The 25,691-nt window shown below is 40.3% G+C and overlaps 1 protein-coding gene across 50 annotated transcripts in view; it reads left to right on the top strand.

The window, feature by feature from the left end:
- The window catches only part of FOXP1 (forkhead box P1), a 534,652-nt gene that overhangs the window by 400,728 nt on the left and 108,233 nt on the right, over nt 1–25,691 (top strand). For 27 of the 50 annotated variants that reach the window (XR_014544949.1, XR_014544950.1, XR_014544951.1 and 24 more), the window contains 2 exons: nt 15,580–15,717; nt 17,865–17,954. Coding sequence is in view for 47 of the 50 variants with exons in the window: in XM_083601033.1 (XP_083457159.1) it covers nt 15,580–15,717; nt 17,865–17,954 (228 nt within the window). In the remaining 3 variants the exon portion in view is untranslated. Of the gene's footprint in view, nt 1–3,469; nt 3,610–15,579; nt 15,718–17,864; nt 17,955–25,691 lie in introns of those variants that run through there. The other 23 variants (XM_083601038.1, XM_083601044.1, XM_083601045.1 and 20 more) reach the window with 6 other exon arrangements.

Below are 25,691 nucleotides of genomic sequence, written 5' to 3'. Positions count from 1 at the left end.
TTTATTTTCAATGTAGAGAGAATATTAGCTTAAGGGTTATAATTTGAAGCATGGGTGGAAACACTTTTTTTCTATAAATGGACATTGAGACACAGGGAAAGTCAGTGGTCTGAGCCACTGGTTAGTAGAGCCAAGCTTTTTTCTCAATCCCCTCTTTTCTGCCTCCATCTTTCTGCTTCCTCGTCTTTTGACTCGTGGTGGCTGGGTGTGTTCTCACTTACAAACCCTTCCTTCTCATGTACAAATTCTCTCAAGTTTATGCTTCACAAAAGATGCCACTATCTTCCCCCCATCAGCAGCACAGCATAGACAACCATTACAAGCACCACAATAGGCAAACAGCACCCAAACCAACCAATCCACCTTGGAACCAAACAAGCCAGCCTCCTTCCTCAGAAATCTCTAGATTCAGCCCCAACTTGCTCTTTTCTGTGTGCATATGCAGGACTGCGGCATCCAGAGAGCCCAAAGTAGACCTGGAGTGACCTTTTCAACACAGCAGTTTCCCCACAATGCTTTAAAATACCCATTGTGTGCATGTGTAAGTAGATGGGTTTTTTATGAAATAAAAAGTCCTGGGTAAAGAAATAAAGCCACTTAGCTGTCAAAAATGAAAATTGAAGATGCCCCCCTTTGTGAATTTTAGGTGTTGTGATACAAAATAAGGTGAAGGAGGTCACTTAGATAAATTGGGACCATGCTGTTTAAGATTTCTGTTAGCATCACTAGTAAATATAGATTGTAAGTATGCTGGAAATTCCCCTTCTTCAGTTCAAGGATACTGTGGTGTGTGCAAAGAGGAAAGTTCCATTTATGTGTGGTTTGTTCCATTTTCAGGCTCTCATTCTTCATTCCCATATTCTGTCCTAATTGTGCTGCAGTTATTCAGTTGTCCTAAGTCCTGACCTTTGTGTGTATACAAGCGACTCTCAACTTACAAGGGTTCCAGGGATAGAGCATAAAGCTAAAATCGTGTATAGTCAAAACTGCAGTGGTGGGTGGGATTGCCAAAGTCTTTTTTCCCTAGATGTCCATCCTCTTTTTGCCCTATTTTTTATTTATTTCTTATTTTTTGTCAAATGCACAAAGCTGAATGTGCACAAGTTAAATGCACATAAGTTGTGACATTAAGGTATAATTTCATTTTTGGTTTCCCCATTTCTATCTTCACAACAATCCTGTGAGGTAGCTTAGTGAACCTTGTGGGTCAACATAGTGCAAGAGGAAGAATAATAGCCTCTGCTCCTGAAATTGAGGTGTGTTGTACCATATATGTACTGCATTTCCACGTTCTGAAATTTGGACTACATTCTCTAGCAATAACATGGAGTTGAAAGGCTGTATCACATCAAGTTGTGGTAAGGAAGAGCTACAGAGCACTTTACCATGGAGAATACTGTATAAACAATATTTTAAAATGCATACTGCTAGCTTGTTTGCCACAAGGTAGTTATGTGATCATGAATCTAAGAGGCACAGTTAGCACAGAGTAGCAAAATGGAGATCTGCAAGTGGAAATACTGTGAAAAGCGTTAACTAAATAGCCTCCATCTCCCTCCTTCCCCTCCCAACACCTTTAGGCACTCAAACACCTGCAGCCTCTAAGGATATAAAATAAACAGGTATTATTATTTCACTTTAACCCCCATCATTATTCTCTCTATAATTTTTGTTTAAATAATATGTGCAGTTTGCAAAGAAGGTTGTGCGATATTTACAATCAGATCCCATGTTCTTGATACCCAGATTTATCGTTTGACTTGTGCCTATTGATTTAAAAGCCAGGATCTTTCTCATTCATGGAGGTTCCTTCTGGCAGATTTAAGATCTTGTAAATATTCATAACTGGGGTTGCGGGGGGTCAACTTTTTAGTGACCTGGACAAAACATTCCATTAATTTGTTATCTAATACAAAAACACTTCAAGCAACAGAAAGCAATCCATATCACAAGATCACAAGTTGTCAGTGAGCTGGATCCTTTGTCTTGTGAGCAGCCCCCCACCGTTTGTTGTTTGTTGTCCTTTGCTTTTGTAAATAATGCATATTTGTGACTGCTAATGGTAATTAGCCCATTTAATTTTTTCAGTTATGTGTTAAGGAAATAACTGAAAAAGCTGCAAACTGCACACAGTTTCTTCAATTATATATATTAAAAGTCAGATTGGCCCCTCTTTGTAGATAACATTGAAAAGAAATGAACCAATCTAGTGTTAAATGCCCTTGGTTGAGTGGAAATATATTTATGTTATAGTTTCCATGGATAAAAAACAAAAAAGAGAGACCAGTATTTTCATTCCGGTTGGATTAATGATTAAGGCAAAATAGTATTTCTTTCTTCTTGGATATTTGACACATTGAGTGATTGTTCTGCATTAATTACACAGAATAATCAAACCAAGTATCGCAAATGTCCCGGCACAGACCAAGTCATCATCTACTAGCAAGTTCAGAAATATTTGTTTGGCAGCCTTAACAACAGGTTGATAAAACTCTTTTATTTTGAAAATACTGATCTGCGGGATATAACAGATATATTTGTGTATTGTGAGTACATTTTAACATATTATCATTCCCTAGTATGTGATTCATTTCCTTTTGCTTTGTTTAGAAGGGGTGGGTTGCAGTTCCCTACATAGGCAGGGCAAATTGATAATTTGTGCAAACTCTTGTTGGAGAGCTATTTGTGTTTGTGTGCGAGGAAGAAAATATACACGTACATATATATACAGGCGCATACAAATCCTGTCATGCATAATCTGCACGAGGCAGACAAAACTCCAAAAGACTAGAGTTTGGTAAAAGAACAGTAATAATTTTGCATAAGAGGGTGTAAAAGTTACATTCCCCACCCGGAAAGACTGTTTTGCAGCACAAAATCACCCACCCACCCACCTCCTCAGCATGTAATTATCTCTTTTTTGGCCTATCCAATTTGAGCTGATTGTTGTGAAGCCTTTGCGTTAGCTTGCTGCTCTCTAGTGTCATGTAGCCTCTGCCGAACAAAATTGCTCTTTAAAGGTTAGATTGGTAAGATGCTTTCTGTTAGTAAATATAGGGGTTGTTGGTTTGCTTTTTTGTTTTGGGAAGGTGAGGTGGGGAATTGTCTTCGAATGTGTGTGTGTGTGTGTGTGTGTGTGTGTGTGTGTGTGTGTGTGTGGAGGGGGGAAAAGAAATAGTTTGGAAGAGGTCTTTTGATTAAGAGTAAGTGTGTGCTCTTTGCCCTGCTTTTTAGCGCGCAGATACAAACACAGTCGGGTCAAAGGGTTAACAGCAATTAACTGTAGTTGCGTTGGAGACAAAAGCGTTATTTCACAAAAGCATTATTTCACCTGCTGTCAGAAGAGAGAGAGAGAGAGAGAGAGAGAGAGAGAGAGGAGGCCCATTGTGTAGGGGTGTTTGAACTGATTATGTTTAGAGGCTGGTTGTGATTGGTGGAGAAGGGCGTGGCTGATTGGGTAGTTTTGCATCTTGTCAGCCCAGGAGCACCCTTGTGCGTGCAATCTGTCTGTAACCTGAGGAAGCTAGAGACTGTACAACAAGGCTTTAATAGAAGCTTCATGGCCCAGCACTCTGTTTGTGGTGGTGGCAGCTAAATGGAGTTTGTCAGGTTTGTCAATATGATTGATTTTACGATTTTCTTCTTAAGAGAAAAACCTTACTTTATGCACAGTTATAATAATGGTCTTCAGTTTTGCAAGGGCTGTTTTCCTATCTCTCCCTCCCTCTCTTTCGTTTTCTTTTTAAAACTTGAAATCTGTCGTTTGCCAACTTCTTGATCAAGAGTTTTATGGAGGTGCTTTAAAAAAAACAGACTTTTGGGGGGTGGGGGTGGGAGAGAGAAAGAGACAGTGTGCAGGCCTGCTTTTCTCCATATCCAGAAGTTTGGGGAAGATTTGGGAACATTTTTTGAAGGGGGGGAGTGAAAGCAATGCATGCTCTGTTATTTACTACTGTACTGCTCTCTTGTAGCAAGTGCAAAGCTTCGTGAGGAGTTAGATTTCAGAGAATACTGTGTGATTGTGGACAGTTTACTGAAGATGTTTAAAGAGAATCTACAGAAATATTATTGTTTCTCTGTTGCTGTCTTCTGCTTTTACTTTTACAGAATTCTTTGCAGTATTTGTGGCTTGGATGTCTTCATAGTATTTTGGGAAAAAGAAAAAGAAAGGGAAGGGGTAAAACTACAGATCTGTAAAATGCTGTGCCAGACACAGTTGTGTTTGATTTTACTTGCCAGTCAATTTGCCACGTGAAATTAAGTATGGGAAGGTGTTGTTTTTTTTACACCGACTGGTATTAATGTGTTCTGAAGAAATAAGTGTAACTGGATCTAACTGTAACTAAGCTAAGTGTCAGTCCTGCAGTACTGAATTTTTCTGCAAAATGAGATTATTTTTCTAAGGGGTGGTGGTAGTAGGGAGGAGGGAACTGTTAGGAAGTGGGTGGTTAGTTTAGAGCAAAGTGCACATACATGCTTCCTCTTTGAGATTAACTCTTTCATACCTGACATAGTTGAGAGAGGAGAGGAGCTGAGTAGGTCAAATAGGCATTTGTTTGTGGAAAGTTTGCAGAAAGTGTGGATTTAAATGTAAAGCGCTGTTTTAGAAATAGATAGCAGTGTTCTGAAGATGCTGCATTTAAAAAAAATAGTGAAGGCAAGCTTCATGAGCAGGAAATACTCTTTGTTCTAAATGAATAAGATTTGTTTCTGAAAAAAAGTTAAAGGGCTGTTGATGTATAATTATTAAAGTGGCATAAATTGCTGTATTTGTAGGAAACATGGAAATGTCATATATATATATATATATATATATTTAAAAAACCGTGGGTCTAAATCTTTGAAACATCTAAAAAAAATCTGTGTTTAGATAGCAAGATACAAACATAAATGCATGCACATAAGTGCCTTGTAAGCTTATGTAACAGCTCCAGTAGGATTAGTGATATGGGCTATTCACGATCAGGTTCTAAGTAGATTTAATGTAAATACACTTACGTTTCTTGCCCACTTCGAGTTCAGATTGAACAGAATATATATATATATATATATATATATATATATATATATATATATACACACACACACACACACACACACACACACACACTGAGCAGATACATGTATAGATGGGTGGCTTAAACGTATGAGCACTTTGTGATATATTTTTATCCTTGTAGCAATGTGGGATATTTGTTCTTGAAGCAATCCTGCTCTTCTACTACTGTAGCTTCCCTTCAAGAAACAGATAAACATTCTGTTTTAGGCAGCTTTAAATAATCATACTGCCTTCCCGGTCCTCTCCAAAATTGCATTGATAAGGATGTAAATCTGAAAACAAACCCTGTCCAAACAGTATAGCTGATTTGGCCTAGGATGCGATAGAGCTGAACTGAAAACTGATTGGCCTGACACTTTATAATCAAAGCTGATTTATTGTTCATTAGTAGTGCATTAGCCCTTTCAGGCAAGACAGTTATTTGTGTAGGGGCCTGTCAAACAAAAGACTGCTAGCACCTGTCATTTTTAAACCCTGAGATAAGCAAAAAGATATTAAGATAATGCAAATAGAAATATATGCCTTCAAGAGGTAAACTCTTTGCCTGTGAGCTTCCATTTAAAAATAACACTTTAAAAATTCCAGGCCTGCATTCGTTGCACAGATAAATCTTATTAGGGATAAAAACGCATCCCAGTGAAAAAAAAAGTGATGCTTTTAATCAGGGGGTTTGAAGCTCATTTAGCATGGTGTGCTTCTCAGCATATAAAATTGAGACATGCCTTGGGGAAGGGGGCCCCAGGTTAGAAAGTTTGAAATTAGGAGATTGGCACTGGCTTTTACGGATCTGCGATTTTATTGTGGATTTCTTTTTCTTTCTTTTTTACTGTCTTTTGTTTTGTTTTGCCCTAAACTATTGCATTAGTTTATATTGTTAACTTCATTTTGTTGGTTGTTTATTTCCATCCCTGAGACCTTCCAGTGAAGGAATGGGTGCTATGAATGCTTTTAGTAAATAATGAAATAACGGCTGCTGGCTGATTTAGCCTTTCAGATATTTTTCTTGTTGATTTTTATTTGCCAATACAACATAGTTAATTGCCTACATAGATAGATAGATAGATAGATAGATAGATAGATAGATATAGATATAGATATGCCCATTGCCAGCACACTGTCAGAAATGGACTTGTACCATAAAATGCTGCCTGAACCATCAGGGGTTAATTAAGTGAAAACATGATGACATCACAGCAGAGCTGCGAGAAAGTCAAGATATATCTCCTGCTGTATTGGGACACATTTCTGCAAATTCCCACTGCCCTCTCATTCTTTCACTCCCACTGCCCCCACCCCCTTCTGCCCCATTACTAAGGAATGATCTCATGACACAAACCAGAAAACAACACAAGCGTCAAAAGAAAACAAAATTAGTCAACTTTTGTCTGCCACCATAGAAACAAGGATTAACTTATGTTATTCCAGAGTCGTGGAGAGGAGACTATCTGCATGAGGATATATAGTGCATTGTCTTCTGTGAATTTTTCATTTGACAGGGATTTTGGAGGCTATGATCTTAATTAAATCTCAACTGGCTCAAATAATGCATCTAAAAAGGCATGCAGTGTTGCGTAACCTTGCTGAGTTAGTAAACCATAAATCATCAGAAAGCTTATGATAGGGAGTTATTCTCTCTCTCTGAGGTTTTGTTCGCCATTTGTTAGTTTTGGTTATTTTTTAAAATACACATTGCTTTTTAATCCCAGTCCTCCTACCCTACCCCCTTCTCTCTCTCTCTCTCTCTCTCTCTCTCTCTCTCTCTCTCTCTCTCTCTTTTTCACACACACCCCTGTAATATAAGGAGAATTAGGAGATGCCATGCCCAATAGCATCGGAGTGATGCAATGAAACTGACATGAGATCATAACTTTCTATAGCTTTTCACACAGTTGTCTGCCTGATAGCATGATGCGAACTCTGCCTGCAGTTTTTCAAAATCGGAACATTTTAAGAGGGAAATTTTAGATGATCTGCCAGGACAGTTAAATTAGTACTCCATCACACCTATGTACGTCGTCTCTGTTTCTCACTGAAATTCAGGGCTTCCTGAAAATTATTAAGCAGCCTTATAGAAATGGGTAGCATCACCATTATTCAGTTTTAATAGACAATTGCTGAAAAGTGGCCAGGTTTTGTTTTGTTTTGTTTTGTTATTATTATTGCAGATGGTCATATACACAGCTGTGCTTCCTCAGGTGTGTTCACAAATAAAACAAAATAGATAACGGGTGTGTCTATGTTGACAGTGAAGGCTATTGATTATATATTGCATACAAAATTGGTATGTTACAGACACAGAACAAATATGTTAATGCAATAATTCACTTACCTACTTGAGCAGTCTGCTACTGGGAGTTATTGCTACCTAGAAAAACCCCTTGTTTCTTCCCATTATATTTCTGGTTCTTTTTAATGCTCTGGAAGTATAAATGGGTAGCTGTTTACAGTGCAGCAGGCTGATACTTTGGGGAAGATGCTTGCGAACTCTTAGTCCGGTTCAGAGGTAAGAAAGTCTTGCTGAACTTAAAAGTTTATAGAGTGAAGAGGCAGAGGAAGAGAAGCACAATGTCAACAGCTGTTTTTTTAGCTGACAGAGACACCTTAGTTTTTCTTCGAGGAAATGTTTATTACTTGATAGGTAAGCGTTGTGATCTGTTCTCTCACCCCCCACCACTGTGCTTGGGAAAATAAAGAGATAAAGAGTGGGATCCCAGCCTGCCCACCCCCATCCACACCTGCGTGGCTCGATTGTGGGAAAGTTCTGACACCCGCAGTCTCAACTTGATAGTGTTTGGTGAGAAGCTTGGCCGGCTGTAAGCAGTTTGTTTGTTTTACTGAAAGCAGGGCTGTGTTGCTGGAAATTAGCTTTGCTGTGAAACTCAGGATTCATTTGAAATGCCCTTTATTTTTATAAGGTGCCCCCTCCCCCCCCCTTTTGGCCCTAGGTTTATTTATTTGTTTTCAAGAGTTGAGGAGCAGAGGAAGGATGGGAGGGGGGTAACGTACTCATTATCTGTAAAGCTGCCTGATGTGTCTGTTTTTTTATAAAATGGAATCAAGTAGTTATATGAAGTACTGCAGCCTGTTTTTGTTAACCTTTCCAGTGCAGTTTCCTCTCTTGTCCGTATTGTGTTTGATGGGGTGAGGGAGAAATTTGAATGAACGTTGAACAAGCATCCATTATTGCTAATTATTCTGTGCAGGTTTTTGAGGTGGAGTTCCTTTCAGTGGTTTGGTAAGATGTTATATTACCTTTTCTAAAGGAAAAACTTAAGGACATCCAAACAACAATAGCTGATAGCATGTTCTAATTTTTAAGCTCTCTATCTTGCCCTTAAATCTAAAACATCATTGTTCAAATAACTGAGAACAAGGTAAACCAACAACATCAAAAAGGTCGGCTTCTGTGATTTCTCAAGGGCTTGTTATTTTGTACTTTCCAATTCTATTTGATGTCTTGACAAAACAAGATGACACAGGGGAGAATACATTAAATTTTGATCCCCCCCCCACTCAATATAACCTGTATCAGTAGTGGCAGCTTAATTTTTCACACGTTTTTAGGAAAGGTAGCCTTTTTATTTTGCACAATTACTCTTAATTGTCACACCCTTTATGTGAAGGATTTCTTCTAGGGTTTTCCCCGTTTGCTTTCATTTTGCGAAGCATCTTTTTAAAAAAGTGTTTTGACCTTTAACATGCAGAGAGCTTGCTGGTTGGAACGTGTCTTCATTAGAAGTAAAGCAGCGAATAGCAAGATTGTAAAAGGAGCATCTGATGTTTTCTCATTACAGATCAGCACAGCCAGTGTAAATTAGATTCTGATGCACAAATGAGGGCACCTGTGATAGGTGTGAAATACAGCACACTTAAGCAAATAAACTTTTACAAGTATTGTAAAGGCTGCAGTTCTGAATAAAGTGACACCCTCTAGATGAGTGTTTAGCAGAACCAGAATCTGAATATATCTTGTCACGATCTGACTGCTTTCTTTGTGTCTGATTAAGAGTAAACTGGTTCAGTAAGTTTGCGATATTTTAATTGCTTATTAATATTACATTAGTCGGTACACATTGCACGTATACCCCCTTCCCCCAACCCATCCACTCCCCAAACCCAGAAGAAAAGACAGAACCACATTTTTAACTCTTAAAAGAGAAGCAGCAGAAAGCAAAGCCACAGGCTAGTGCTGCAAATGATTCTGGTGGTGCTGATTTTGCACTTTCCAATACCTGCTGCAGAAAAAAATAATATGTGCTTAAATTTCTCTGTAACGACGTTCTCAGCCTTGTATTATTAAAATGCCACAGTGTACAAATGTTTTAGAAAATAACAGGCAAGGTGTTCTATCATCTTGACTGTATGTAGATAGGCTTAAGAATTTATAAATCAATATTGATCTCATTGGGGTTTTTCTTTAAAAGCTAAACTGAAAAGAAACAGAGCAATTTGTGCATTTGTGCACACACACACAATTAGTTTTAGTAATGTGTAGTATGTCCTTATTAAGCAGGTTAGGTTTGAGAAATAGCAAATGTTTAAAGGTCCTTTTCCTTCCGCTACTCCTTCTCCCCCCCCCCCCACCTGCCTAAACTAAGGGTAGCTTTGCTTGATAGATTCCACTGTAGCACTCCGGTTAAAGTAGAAGATACTTAATTTATGCAAACTTTATATTTGTATGCAAATTAAATGAGTATGTATTATAGCTTCGGCAATTAGTAGGGGGCTTGGTGTGCATGAGAATTGGCAGGTAGGATCAGATTGCACCAAGGTTTCATAATTTAAACAAATACTAAATCTTCACGTTTCTTTCTTCCTTTCTGCCTGTCTTGCAGTTGGTAAAGAAGGGTTAACGTGGTGGGAAGCCCGAAATTATTTACCAAGTCAGGCGAATCTATTATGCTCAATTGTGTATGTCTGGTCAAACTCCTACTCTTGGTGAAATGCAATAAACAAAATGATAAAAAATAAAATGCTAATTGAATTGTAAAGAGCTTCTTTCTCTCTCCTCTTTCCTCTCCCCCTTTTTAATAGGAGGTTGTATTGTTGAGGAGAGAACAGTTATGCTAATGACTGACTACTTAGCTGGTTTTACATTAATATAATAAACAGTACCTGTCGTAATGTTCTGTACAGTGTTATGGGCGAAAACAGGGAAGTCTTAAAAGTGAAATTCTCTTTTGCATAGTGAAACAGAATCATGGTTTCCACATGAATGGTTCCAGCACTCTCAAGTTTCTTTTTTCTTTTTAATTGTTTTTGTTTCGAAGACCTGAAATATTGTGTCAGAAATGTTCTATCCTGGGTGAGATACGGGTAATGTGATTTAGTGAAAACCTACACAGTACTGCAACAAAATGTTTTGAGCATCATTCTGAATGCTTCTTTCACACTGATTGTAATAATTACAAACCTGCATATGTATTAGTAGAGGGTAACCTTAATTCTGTAAACACTGCCCTTGCAAAGTTGGTACAGTTGAATTTTTCTTTTATTGGTCACACACAGTTGCTTATTTTACATACATTTCACGAAAATCAATTCTCATTCAGTCAAGAAATCAAGATGCCATTTGAAACACATTTCTTACTTTATTTTTGCAAGATTAATTGTGCATTGTTATAGTATTTTAGGATAAATCATGAAACTTGAAAAATATTTTCTTTTTAAAGTCAGGGAGTGATGACGATTTGTTCTTTAAATTGAAGAAAAATAAAATGGTAATTGATGTGTTTATGTTTATGGAAATTTGAACTGGCAAAAAACCCTTTATTTAGCATTCAGTCTAATTGAAGAGGTGAAATTTTAGATGATGGTTCATTTACATTTGTCAGTGGGAAAGTGCCACATCACTAGTAGTCTTACAATTGTTATCCTGAAGATGAACTCGGGCTAAATTTAAGGCTACAGTAATGGAATATTTTCAGGGGGGGAGTGAAGTGGGCAAATATAGTGGATGGAAATCTCAAGAAACATGCAGGCATGGATTGGGAAAATAAACCTGGATCCAACTGGTTTATTTAAAGGCATATTTGCTGTTGATAGTATTAGAATGTCAGCAGGTCTATACTAGTAGAATTCTAATAGCTGAGCAGCAGCTGTATTTTTCATTCACTGCCAACTCTAAATGCAGCTGGGTACCTAACCACACCCTGTGAGTATCTGTCAACAGGGTTGCATGTAGTTTGCTAAATAAACCAAAGTCATTAAATAGGGCAATGAATTGAGGGCGGTTTTCTAGGGCAAAGCTAGCACACTCATGGTGCAAGATTTATTTGAAGTAAGTTCCATTGACACTTTCTCCCAAGTAAATGTGTACATGGTTGCAATCCGAACATCCACTTGGCTGTGTCTTAGCTCCTATTTATATTTCCACCTCCCTGAAGAAGTAAGCTAAATCTATTGCACTCATTTGGCTTTTTTCTGTGAAAGTGCATTTTATGATTGATAAAAGGCATAAAACACACTCAGTTTAATGTACATCACAATTAGTTTATTCCGGAGTACTCATAGTAAAGAAATGTTTGATCAGTAAATAGCTTGTGGATCGGTGCCTTTCAGCGGTGTTTTCAAGTGATGAGATCTCATTCTTCCTTTCTTTTAAAGTGGGCCTTATTTAAATTAGGATGTTTTCTAAGCATTTGCCATTTGCAAAAGGTATCTTCAAATTTCAGCCACCCGGGACTGAAGTCCTGTCACGCTAACATCAAGAGCAGACAGAGGTTTCTTATTTCACTCTGATGTAATATGTGGTATACTGCATAGTCTCTAAAATAAGTACAGTTTTGACGGAATACACTCAAACAGGGACCAATAAATATTAGAGACTGTAGTTAAGAACTTACATGACTGTTTTAAATACTATTGATTTAAACCACTGGCTAGTTTTTATGAATCAAAGTGTAATTTCCAAGCTTTGACTATATTTCTCAGTGCTAGAGCACTCTCTCTTGTGTGCCTTTAGCAGCTTTCCAGACATTCAACACAGGATTAAATGATAGTAGTTACAATGATCAATAGGTTAAGACCGGTACAATCACTCTTGCTGCTAATGACCTCGGTAGTAATGGGTAATAAAGTGTGGGCTATAATAGCCTATCCCTGCTGCAGCAGCCCTTTAAAGCCTAGTATTACTAGGGACTAGTTACATGAAGAAGTTGGACCGGACATTCGAAGTTGAGAAGCAGAATAGCTATCCATAAATCTCTGGCTGTTGCCCGCATACACCACAATAGTTTCTGCTCCATTTGAACATACTTATTTAAAACTTTACCTACGCTACTGTCTCGAGTTCTTGAAGCAAGATTTGGGTTGAAGCTTTCCCGGTTAATTCTGTATAATAAATGTTGATCCATGTTTGGCATTCAGTAGATGAAATTGTTGAAGGTAAAAAATGTGGTTTTGGCTAAAAACAGCTATTAAAGATAGGTTTCCTGGGAGAGAGTAGAGGAAGGCTAGAGTTAAGGACAGTGTAGTCTCCAGATTTCGAGGTACCCTTGGGCCAAATACTCCCAACACCCTTCCTCCAAAAGTGGGACCGCCTCCTTGTGACTATCAATATAGGCACCTCCTTCCTGTTATCTTCCCTTGTCCTTCTGCACCGCTGCCCAAAAAGAGATGGAGACAAGAAAGGAGGAGGGGTGCCAATTTCTAGCTGCCTGAACCCAAACCCAAATGGCAGCCTTCCTCTCCCCATCCCTCCCCCAAACTTGGGCCAGTTCCTATGTTCATCTATCCACCTGATCATGGTGCCACCTGACGTGAACTGCTTCACTCTGCTGCATGGCAAGGCCCACCCTATGGTGGATAAGGAGGGCCAGGAGGCTCTGGGGGCTGTATGTGCAGCTCCCAACAGGTACCTGATGGTGTCCAGCCGCATTCCAGTTCATGGCAGGCATGAAATACAAATTGGGGCTTTCATTGTTCACAGTTTAGTTTTTTAGCCCCTATGTTCCACCAGCTCTCAGTATAGCTTGATACTCTAAATCTCAGGGTTGTGGGTTCAAGTTCCATGTTGGGCAAAAGATTCCTGCATTATAGGAAATATTGGAAGATTCCTACATATTGGAAGGGACCCACAGTTCTACGATTTGATGAAGGCAGATCATGGCTTATAGGTATTATCACAGTACAGCATTGTTTTACTGCCTTGGGGCAAAATTACATACAATTCTTCCACGCTGATACTGCATTTTTCATAGAACTGTAGAGTTGGAAGGGATCCCAAGGGTAAACTAGTGTTTGCCTTTCAGGATTTGCTACTGGTGTTTACCCTTCCGTGAGAGGCCTGTGGGAGTCTGGAATTAACTTCCCAGGGAACTATGCTGTAGCCAATATAAGTTCCAGCTATACTTCTGTAAGGCAGTGCCACACGTGAACTCATGGGAAGGCAGACTCTTGTATTCAGGCACTAGCCTGGTAGCCGTAGACGACAAGGGATTCCATGCAGGCGAGTGAGCAGGCTGGCAGAATAGAGCTCCTCTGTGCTCAGCATCGAAACCAAACCAGCTGCTGGAGGTGGGAAAAAACACTCTTTGATGTGCATCATGGAATGCAGTGAGCTGTTGCAGGAGGGTTAGAGCTCTTCCTCCTCACCCCCCACCCCAGCTAGCCCTCCACAGGCTAGTAAACACTTCTGCAAGTTAGTAAATTTTGTAGGTTTATCTGCAAGCCAGCGTATATTACTTTGGTAATGCAAGCACAATGCAGATAACAATTGAAGGCTGTAGAGCAGAAGGACCCAACCATTGGTCTACTATTCACTAAGGCTTGCCTCACAGATAAATTCAAGTAACTCTTATTACGCTATGCTTGTTCAGATCTTTCGGCATATCAGTGCTCCGAGGGAGCTGCTGTGTCTTGAACTGGGTTCTCAATTGCTTTGGGTTACCCTGACATGCAGCACAGTGCAAATTCAGAATGGTAATACTGCTGTGGTGTGGATTTCTCGTGTTAACGTTAATAGAAGTGTCAAAAGGTGTGTAAGTTTCTTTTGACTCTTGCAAACAAGAACCGTCTCTGACACTTGTGTAAACCTACACAACAACATCCGAGGGTGTTCACTATACATGAATCTGACCTTCAGGAACCATTTTTAGTTCATCAAAATTAGTGGTGCTGAGAAATCAGGACATCAGTGCATAATGACTGTGAAATTAGGAATGAGAATTTGCTATGCAAATGACAGGACAAATCATGTGAAAAAGTCAAGATAAACTGCATATTAAGACATTATGTTACATAAAATTAATACTGCGTCTCTTTCTTGCTTACTACTCCCCTGAAATATTTTTTTTAAAATCCTTTTATCTCCGGATCAGCTATTGTCTACTGATTTTTTAAAGCGTGGTGCATAAAAATGTTCAAAACATGTTATTACCTTTTATTGTAATACATGAGATGACAGCAGATCCTTTTTAACAAACTATATCCTTTACCGCTTTTAGTTTTCTGCTGTCATCTGTTTCAGCTGAAACTAAAGAAAAGTAAGGTGCTTAAATATTACTATTCAAAGTCATGTGAGTTCTGTATCTTCCCCCCATCTTTCTCTCTCTTGCTTGCTCGCTCTCTTTTTTTTCTGGTGAGATTTCTAGCGAAATAGTCTTGTTGCATTACCGGAACTGACAAAATGGTTCTCATGTAGTCTGCAAATTAAACACAAGTGCAGTGATTATTTTGAATAGCTAAATTACATTCTAGAAAGCTTGCAGAATTCAAAGCATTGTCATTAGGTATCCGCTTGAATACAATTTGTGTAACCTTGGCCAAGACAGCCTGTCATTTTAATGTCAGTGTTTTATCTGAACAAGACATCATCCTTTCAGATACAGTGTACAGGTTCCTTGCAAAGATGCCCGTGCAGAAACGTGTTAACAGTTGCAAATATGAAATGCTATCAAGTTCATCACTGTAGCTGTTTGTCACTGAAATGTCATGGAAAGCGGCTTTTAATGGTATCTCACATAATACGAAAGAATTGAAGCCATCTGTATGCTGGGTGAATATGGAATGGTAGAGACATCACTGTAGGAACTCCACTGCTAAAATTGCTTGGGAACAAGGTGCGGTTTTCGATATTGCCGAGATGGCGTTCATTTGCTTCAAATCATTAAGTTCAGGCTCCCCAGTGGTTGCTTTTGAAGGGTCTTACTTATTAATTAATGCAAAAATTTGTTAGAATTGATGGCTGCCTCTAGAAGGTACACAAATGAATAGTTCAGTTTTCTCGGAAATTATTCCATTGCAAAATAACGCATTGGGTGGGGGGCAGAGAAACATACCTAGAAGGTGTAATTAGTTAATGCTTTTTTATTATTATTTCTGTGAACTAAACAAGTCAGGATTAAATTATAACCAAGGTGTTGGGAAGTAAAAGATGGGTCACTCAAGTGAACCAGAGGAATGATCTTGAATGTTTCGAGTGATAAGAGAAGTGCTTATTATCTTGAAAAACAACAGCCACAACCATGATGAACAACATATTGAGTTGCTTGTTTGTTTACACTTTCCTAATTCTTTAGGTTCCTGTGTCAGTGGCTATGATGACACCTCAAGTTATCACTCCTCAGCAAATGCAGCAGATCCTCCAGCAGCAAGTGCTAACTCCGCAGCAACTTCAGGTCCTGCTCCAGCAGCAGCAGGCACTCATGCTTCAGCAGGTAAACAGTTTGTTTCCTTTGCAGCTGTTCAGCTCACCAACACTGCTCTTGAAGGACTAGCCTCTTTGAGCTGATTTTGAAGTAATGGTTTTTTCCTCCACAGCAGACAAACATCCTATGTGAATTGGGTAGGCAGGCAGGCAGGCAGGCATAGACTACACACACACACACACACACACACACACACACGAAAGCTTATGCAAGAACAAAATTAGTTGGTCTCTAAGGTGCTACTGGACAGTTTTTTAATACAGTGGTACCTCTAGTTGGGGACACGATCCGTTCCAGAGTGCTGTTCGCATCCCGAAAAGTCCACAACTAGAGCGGCGCTTCTGAGCAAGCACGGAGTGCGATAGAGCGCTTCTGCGCATGTGCGAAGTGTGCAGAACGCTTCTGCGCACACAGCGAAACCCAGAAGTAGACACTTGCGGGTTTGCCGCATTCGCAAGCCAAAAAGACGCAACATGAACCTAATGCAACACGAGGTATGACCGTATATTTCGACTGCGTCAGACCAACATGGCTACTTACCTGAACCTACACACACACACACACACACACACGTGTTCTTATAAGGACAATACATCTGTTGTAGCCCCTATACCAGTTGTAACTCTCTTCATACTTTGCCACATGCATGCTACATAATAGTTGCAACTTTAGATGATGACTGAGCATATATCCCTCTCTTCACTGCATTCTCAAAAATACAATACTGGAGACCAAAGATTCCATAATCTCCCAAAGCCTTTCTTCAAGGGAATATCAGAAATGCTTTCAGAATGGGATGTAGATTTTTCACCAGATTTTTCCAAGTTTTCAAATATATTACAATGGTTGCTTTTCACCTACATCTACCAAAAAGAACCTGCGCCATAACTAGTTAGAATAAACAAGAGGTCAAAGTACTTCCCCCCCCCCAGCTTACAGAGCATATAAGGAAGCACACTGGAAAAACAACTAGCAGGTGGTGCATTTAGGGAGCCAGTTGTTAAGAGAATAGAATGCAGTTATGGGAGACCTGGGTTCAAAACACCACTCCGCTGCAAAGCTTATTTGGTGTCAGCCTAACCTACTCATAGAATCAGAGAATTGTGGAGTTGGGACCATGAGGGTCATCTAGTCCAACCCACTGCAATGCAGAAACTTTTAAGATTTAATAGATTATACCCTGGGATAATTTTTTTATAACCTCAGAGTAATTGCTGCCTGTCCGCTTTTACTATATTAGTGGTCATATCACTTGTGGTCATAACTCCCGTTAGTGGGTTACATCTAGCTGTGGCTCACGCATTGGCTTTCACGTATGTGTTGGTAAACAAAACAATTACGTCTAGGCACATCATTTAAGAAGGCAACAGTGAAGTGTGTACAAACCCTTGCATGTCGTGGAAACACATGTTAGACTTTTGATGTATGCCATGAATTAATATCATTCTCTCTCTGTGGGTTAGTGGAAATGCAAAAATGACTTTGAGGTTTACATATCTCAGTGAGCTATGCAGGGTTAATTCATTAATGGTGCAGCAATGCCAAAGTCCATTGCAAGTTGACCTTGTGCACTGTGCCTTAGTCATTCACTCACTCTCTCTCTCACTCACTCACTCATTCATTGAATGGAACTTTCAAAAAAGCTATCTATCTGGGAGATTGGGCAAGGTGGGTGGAAGCAGGGAGCCTGTGCCTGTACCAAACAACGCTTAGTACAGTACAATGCAATGATGATTTAGAAAGCATGTATTGCTTCTAAATAAAGATTCACCAGGCTCTCCCAGCAAGGGCATTTTGGCTTTGTTGTTCCAACCAAAGGTCATTCCTTGCCTTATTTTAATTAGTTTGTGTAGAAAATGGTATGTTTTTCATCAGTTCATTTTGGAGATTACTTTTCAAACGATAATGCCAAGAATAGTCAGTGTGCACTGAATTTATTGTCGAGTTTCAAACTAAAGGTCAGACTGTTACAGATAAAAGGATGCTATTTTTCAAATCGCAGTTTGTGTGTTACACCAAAAGGGGATCCTGAATTGGCTCTCCTACTTTGTTTTACTTAACAGTCTCTTTCTCTCCCCCTCCCTCTCTGTTTCTCCCTCTCTCTCTTTCTCTCTCTCCCTCTCTCCCTCTCTCCCTCTCTCCCTTTTCCTTTGTAGCAGCAGCTTCAAGAATTTTATAAGAAACAACAGGAACAGTTGCAGCTACAACTTTTACAGCAACAACATGCCGGAAAACAGCCTAAAGAGGTACAACTAAAGCTCATTTTTCCTTACAAACCACTGATCCCGAAAGAAAGTATAACAACTTTAGAACCGGATTTATCTTGCGAATGGTTGTGAAGTTGAGCTGAATGCACCAGGTCCCAGCTTTTAGGGTTAGACGTAAGAACCTGTATTCTCTTTGCTGCTGCTGCTGCTTTAATTTGGTCCTCCCATTTTCTTCCTACGGTATGTTATAACAGCACATTATAGCTGTAATTTTTTCAGAAGAAGGAAACGTTCCTGGAAGTTACTACTTGAAAGATTGCACTAACAACTTGTGTTTCCAAAACGTAGCACAATGAAAATCTCTAGTGCTGTATTTGTGGAGTCTTTGAGGTTGTGTACACATTTGCCCTGACCCAGCCTCCAGACGTACATCTCTCTAGATGAATGGAGAATTAATATGCATAAAGTGGTTCTGTGCTTATAATTCCCCAGTCCAGCAGCTAACACGGTGCACATGTAGACTGGTAAACAAAGCTGAAATCTTGCTATTCAGAAGAAGGAGCTGGAGGCTGGATTCAGTCTCCCCTTCGCTGCCAAACAGTTGATTGATGGATTCCAGCTTCTTTTACTACGCTACGTGTGTGCTGCCCTGATTACTGCATCACACTTTGTTTGGATTGAGGCCATTGGTTGCAACCCAGATAGAACGGGGTATCCTGAGGGGATGTGTCACACATGACATTTTTCTTTTCCTGAACTGGGGACCAATCTCTGGGTAGCTTTGAGGATTTTTAAAGTTGGCTTGAAAAAGTTGTGCGCAAGTTCATGGGCTTGCCCTCACCACACCTGACCAGAACTCTTGAATCTGGGCCCAGATACAAAGATGGCATATCTGTCCCCACAGGGTCAGATGTCAGGACTCGGCTTTGGATATTGTAAACCTGCCCTGTATTTAAACACCAGCCTTGCAAGCCCAAAGTGACAAGGGATTTCATGCAGGCCAGTGCATAGAAATGCAACCCACGGCTGCAGGAGTGGTGGAGCACTTTGTGTCTTTTCTGGCAGCTCCATTCAGGCTAATATATCTATTTTTCAGGCTGGTAAATTTTGTGGACTTGCTTGGAAGGATTCTCTTAAACAAGCGGAGGAAGAGGAACTGCCACTCTTTCTATCCCCTTCCTTCCTTGTTCAGAATGTCCAAAGCAAATTCCAGGGTAGGGAAAAAAAACATCTGGTGTGAAGCAGCCTTAAGACTCATTTAAATAATGGGAGATGGAAGCACAAAGCTCTGAAGCCCCTTTCACTCCCTAGGATTTAAGCACTTGTAACTAGTCTCTGATGTTGCATGCATTATCTTCTACCCCTTAACATAACAGCTGTGCTTGGCTATAAAACTGTGATTGTCAAACCATGTTTCAGGGTATTTTGTGGCACTTCTGAAGTTCATCAGGTGCTCTGCAGTGAGAAGATGAGTAATGAAGGTCAAGCTTCTGAAAGACAGCTTGTACCTAGAATCATAGAGTGGGGAGGGACTCTGAGGATCATCTAGTCCAGGCTTCCTCAACCTCGGCCCTCCAGATGTTTTGAGACGACAATTCCCATCATCCCTAACCACTGGTCCTGCTAGCTAGGGATTGTGGGAGTTGTAGGCCAGAAACATCTGGAGGGCCAAGGTTGAGGAAGCCTGATCTAGTCCGACCCCCTGCAATGCAGGAATATGCAGCTGTCTCTTATGGGGATTGAACCTGCAACCTTGGCTTTATCAGCACCACACTCTAGCTGTGCACCCACAGATTATTGTTCTGTATGTGATCTAGGATGCAACATGCCTCTGAGTACCAGTTTCTGGCAACAACAAAGGCCCTCGTGTCCTTCTTATGGACTGTTTGGATGATGTGAGAAACAGTAATATAAGCCAGTTCCATTTGTGAACACTCTAGATCCTGCTCCATAATCATCTGCACATAGCTCCCATGACAAACCAGGCAGAAGTTCTTTGACAAAGGAGCCGATGACATGGAACAGTTCCCTGAAGTTACAGATTTAGGAAGTGCCAAGCAGAGCTTTGGGGTAGCTTGCTAATGGAGGTGAAACTTGGGTTTGGGAGGAATAGGTTTACCCTCTAAAGTACCCTGGTTAAAATAAACTTATTACCCCCCCCCCACCCGATAAAGACTGTTGAGGATTATACCATGCACAGCATGGACCAAAAAATATAGTTAACATTACATGAGCAAAATCTACAATTGAAAATGATGGTTGAAAAATGGAATTGTTGGTACATTTATGAAATTGTGAAACCTGTGGGATACAGTGGGGTCCTCTTCCCTTCTACACCAGTTGTTACTGATAGTCCAATTGATGCTGCCATATGCCTTTCACAATTTGCAACTTTGCAAATTCTGCTGTATTTTATAAATTTTGCCTTGGTTTGTGTTCCTTCAAGACCATAAATTGCCATCTAGAAAATACATGGTGGGTTGTGGAAACACTGTTGGTATTAAGGCGTCCCACCCCCTGCCCACTGCATGATTGCCTGTTGGATGCCTAGAATGTTGTGCCGTATTACATGATGCTCCCACACCTGAGTTGGCTGTGCGTCAGCATGGTGGTTGTGATTTATGCAAGCACACATTACCAGATTGGTCCACACTTTCTTGGCCTCCATCAACCCGCTCTCCCCTATTGTGGAAAACCAAGTTTTAAGTCAAGTGTGAATTTTTACAGTCGCGTTATGAAAATAAGGGGGGGGGGTTTATAATGGGAAACGCTGACATGAACCTTAACTATAGCCCGTTAACGGGCGCCACTATAATAAAAAAGGGAACAGATTAAAAAATGTCTAAAATGTAAATCTAAAGGACTAACAGTAATTAAAATGGAAATGGCACAGGGAGGGAAGGCATGTAATTGTGAGATATCACTGTGCAGAATGCTCTCAGCTTTGTTTTGCTGGCTGTTTTTCTAATTCAGTAGGGCTTACTCATCAGTGGCAGTTCAATGCGCGTTAATGACTCTGGGATGCAGGCATCACTCTGGACAAAGAAATGATTATTGTGCGGTCAAAAGAAGTTCAAAGACAAGAAGGGAATTTCAGTTTTTCCCTTAGAGATCCACATTCAAGAGCATATAAATTAAGCCAAATGTTAAAAACCACAGTCTGAAAGCTGACTTCAAAGTCACAACTCTCTAATTAATGAACTGCGAGCTTCAGTTTGGACAAGTCGTGGTTTGATGCGCCCATAAATCAACATGACAGGTCTGTTTCACAGTCTCAGACAGTGCTTGTCATTGAGTCGCATCAGATGTAAACACAGCAAAAAAAAAAAAAAGGAAAAAAAAGAGGGAATATGAAGGAGGTGCAATTGATCAACAGAATTGGTAAAAACCCACTTTTGAAGCACATTATGCATGATCACAGGAAATGGCTATAGCCTCAAGAGGCTTTCTCCTTCTGCTGTTGCTTTTTTGAATCAGATTTCTAACAACCTTCAAAAGGGAGAATAAGAATTATGGAGCTTCTCCCCTGTGGCTGCCAGGCAATAACCCCCTGTTGTTATTTTGTGCTTCTTTCTTTTCAAAGGCGTCAAATTTTAGTTTTTTAAAGATCTTTAACTCTATATTTGAAGACAAACAATAAAGGGCTGCCACTGTCATTCTTATCAGTTACCAGGGATTGTATTTTTTTCTTTCTGTTGCCACTTCTTATTAACCTCTTATTTGGTCTATTAGACATAGTTTTGAATGCAAGCCTGCATGCTGGGAGAACATGAAAGTTCAGATGAGCTCAGAGGGCAGATAAAGAAATTTGAAGGGGAAAGTTACACAGCAGAATGAACGATAAAAGTTAACTCTTCTAAATTGCTGTTGTCAGACAGGAGAGCGTCTCTGACACAAAGATGATGGCTTGGAGAAGAAGGAAAAATACTTTCTGTGTTAAAAAGGCAGGATGGAGGGTTGGACAATGTAATGGCATTTCAATATCTATCACAACTGATTTACTGTGGTCACACGCCTGATATTGTGGTATCCAAAGTTACAATAAGAGAAATCTCCTTCCTATTTTAAAATTAGTATTACAACATTGATTGATGTAAGGAGAGCGAAGGGCACACACCCCTTGCTTTTAGCTGCTGTTTGCTGGGGGCGGGGGGAGAGGAAGCGCCTTTTTTTAATAACAAGATGGTTTTAGTGAGGAGTGCTTCAAGCAATGCAAAACCATCTATGATGGTTTTTCACCGCCATCTTGTTAAGTGAAAGAGGAATTAATATGCACATGGTAAGCCATGTGCCTGTCTGTGCCCATGCATATGGCATGAGTGTGGATGCATGTGTTCAAAACTAAATAATCACATGAGAGAAATTGGTTATGGACTTAACCATTTTAAAATTTGGCTCAGTTGTGTTAATCTGCTGCACTCTTCCTTGTTGTTAGCTCACAGTCCCATCCAAGCAGATCTGAAAGCGAGGGATCTATGACCTGTAACCAGTACATTCTATATGGCAGTGTGTTTTTTTTTAAATTAAAAGTCTCTGGTTTTTTGCAAGTAAGAATTAAAGGGAGATTTCCGGCAGGGTGGCGAGCATGTTTATAGCAGCATTTCCATTTGTTGCAGCCAGATCTCGAGCCTGTTAACTCCCCAGGTCCTATTCTCTCGTGTTTTGATTTTATTAAGCACCATCCCATTGAGTCTATCAAATAGACCTGGGGGAAACTATGATGGAAATGTTTCTAAATAAAGGTGGGAAACGTCCCCCACCCTCCTGACACCTACCCACCCAACCACCTTTTTTTCTTTTCTTCTCTTTTTTTTTTTTTTTTTTTTTTTTTTGCATTCATGTTGAGCTAAGTAGATTGTTTTGATAAAAGGCTGTTTGTCCTCCAGTAGTTATGACAATTTATGTTAGGCAGTAGGGAGTAACCCAAGAAAGGAAAACAGACCTTTGACAGCAGCTTTAGGGAGGGGATCAAAAATGCAAGTTTTATCAGGATATTTCAGCATTTTAACAACTGACTACTGACCTGACAACAGGACTGCACCGAGACCTTTTTTGTATGCATTCAATTGTGAGAAGTAAACAAGCTGCCTTGTATCCTGTGTTTGGTAACTGGGTGGGGAGCACAGTTTGGCAACGTGCATCGCTTTTAAGTTCTTTCTTGGACAATGGGCTTGTATACTTTTTTATCCTGGCTTTTTAAATGGAGAAATAGCTTTCATGAGCTTTTCCTGGAGGATAGCGCTGAAGACAACAGAACAGGCATCAGTCAACTTATATAAATAAAGCTGGTTTAAAATATTAACTTGCAATAAAGTGGCAAGTCCCTGACATGTCCAAAGCAGGGAGTGTTCTCCTACTAAATCATCCTTTTTACAGTATGAATTTTTCACAAGGATTAATATCTGAGGTGCTGAACAAATTATTAAACACTGGTTTAACTATCCTAGTGATTTATATTAATCCAATAACTTCAGGAAAAATCAGGAACAGTTGGATCATCTCGGGGCATGCTGGTTTAAAACTGAAATGCCCTTGACTTTTCAGCTTATTTACATGTTTGTTGTTCTGGCTGTAGATTTGGGTTTTTCAGACAGAAAATCAATTAACTTTCTCAGTGGGTAGAGTAATAGGCCTGAAATTGGTTGCTAATACGAAGTATGTGGAAGGCAATATTTCCCAAATCCCCGCAAAATAAGCCACTTACAGTGCAGTCCTGATGTCTATTCAGAAGGAAGTCTCATTTAATTCAATAGGGTTTGCTCCCAGATAAATGGGCCTTAGCAACTAACAGCATACACACAAATGCCTCCTATCATTTTGACTACTCCTTGTCACCAATGAACTCAATTGCCAGCAGTGAGACCTTTTGTGGATCCCAGGTTGGCTCAACCTCGCCCCTTCCCCACCCTCAATGTGCCCCATTTGGGGCTTTCTGCTGCCGGAAGAACTGCCAATGGGCCATCCACATGTTCTATAGCAGAGCTGAGTGAAGGGCCACCTCCACAGTGCGTTGCATGGGGAGTTTCAATGGCTCTGTTAGTATAGTTGCTGTGGCATGCTTTAAATAGTTATCGGAAGCATTTTCACCACCATCGGAATGTATCCGACTTCACTGTAGGTTGGTCTACAGTGGTCTATCAGGGCAAGGCAGCCTAAGGTACTCCATACAACTTTGAACTTCCAAGTTCCATCAGCCTCAGCCAGCACTGCCAGTGATCAGTGGTGATGGGAGTTGTAGTCAAACAGCATCCAGAGGGCCACAGGTTCCCCATTCCTGGGTCCGTATAGAAAAATCAAGAAAGCAAGGGGTGTTTCTAGGTTATTAGCAGAATCGTCAGGACAAGGCCATACCGTATTTTCCCGTCTATAAGACGCCCCCATGTATAAGATGCCCCCTATTTTGGGGGACTCAGATTTAAGAAAATGTGGGAAGATGGCCCCATGTATAAGACGCCCCATAATTTTTGACACTATTTTTTAGGGGGGAAACCTTACCTTAGACACGGAAAAATACGGTAGATTGTGAGAGGAGCAGGGAAATCTGCAAGGTGATGGTACAGTGGTACCTCTGGTTGTGCACAGGATCTGTTCCGGAGCTCTGGTCAGATCCTGAGGAATTGCGCATGCTCGTGGCACATAGAGTGCTTCTGCACATGACTGCGTGTCGAAACCCGGAAAAATATTTGCGGGTTTGCCACGTTCGCATCCTGAAGGATACACAACCAGAGGTGTGTGTATCCAGAGGTATCACTGTATTTCGCTTTCTCCACACCCAGCTCCTCCATGGTCCACAGAAACTTCATTCTGCCTTTCTTTAAACCAGGCATCCCCAAACTTGGCCCTCCAGATGTTTTGGGACTACAGTTCCCAACATCCCTGACCACTGGTCCTGTTAGCTAGGGATGATGGGAGTTGTAGTCCCAAAACTTCTAGAGGGCCAAGTTTGGGGGTCCCTGCTTTAAACCACCTGCGGATGTTCAAGGGCGGTGGAAGATGTTCAAGTGTGCCCATTCTTGTGCTCAAGTGCCTTTGTCCCCCACTCCCTGCCCCACTCCCACTTCCTTCCAGCCAGTCAGCCAGATTATTCGCATTGTCAGCTTCAACTCAGAGTTGATCTGTGGTATGCTCCTTACATGGAGACTGCAAACATAATAAAATAATGCAGTTTATCTACCACCAAGGACTGAACTTGTAGGATTCTATGCCATTACATGTTTGTGGTTTCCACCATTAATCTAGATTTGTGCCATTTCCCCCTTAGTCTAGGTTTGAAGACGTGTTGTGGGACGGTCAGCCCTTTGGTTGACCAACATACTTGTGACCTGGTTCTCAATCGGATTCTATTTTCCCTTCTCCCAATAGAATTAATATATATGTTGAGCAGGGAGGGTTTCCAGCTCCACTCACCTTCGCTCCTGTCCATTTATTTTTCCTTTGGAATCCTAGGAATACAGTTAGGTTCTCGAGTGATGTCTATTCATTTCAGCTAGGTATATAAAGGAGAAGGGGCGGGAGAGTTCAAATGAATCAGATGCAAAAAAATAATAATCACAAAAAATCACCATCTCACATTTTTAATACTTTCTGAATGGTTCTTATAACTAATTCTTAGCTATTTATACCAATGGCTTGTTTTTAAGGGGAGATGTTTTAAAATCAAAGTGCACAGATAGAGCTCTTGAAGGCAAATACAGTTATTCCAAATGCCATGCGTTTTTTCACACACACCCTTCCTTCCCCTTCCCCCTCTCCCTCAGTTCTGCTGTCATATGGATT

The sequence above is a fragment of the Podarcis filfolensis genome, assembly GCF_964270895.1.
Source record: "Podarcis filfolensis genome assembly, chromosome: 2".
NCBI classification, from domain to species: Eukaryota; Metazoa; Chordata; class Lepidosauria; order Squamata; family Lacertidae; genus Podarcis; species Podarcis filfolensis.
The sequence above is the reverse complement of the archived record's forward strand: the minus strand, read 5'-3'. Positions and strand labels throughout refer to the sequence as shown.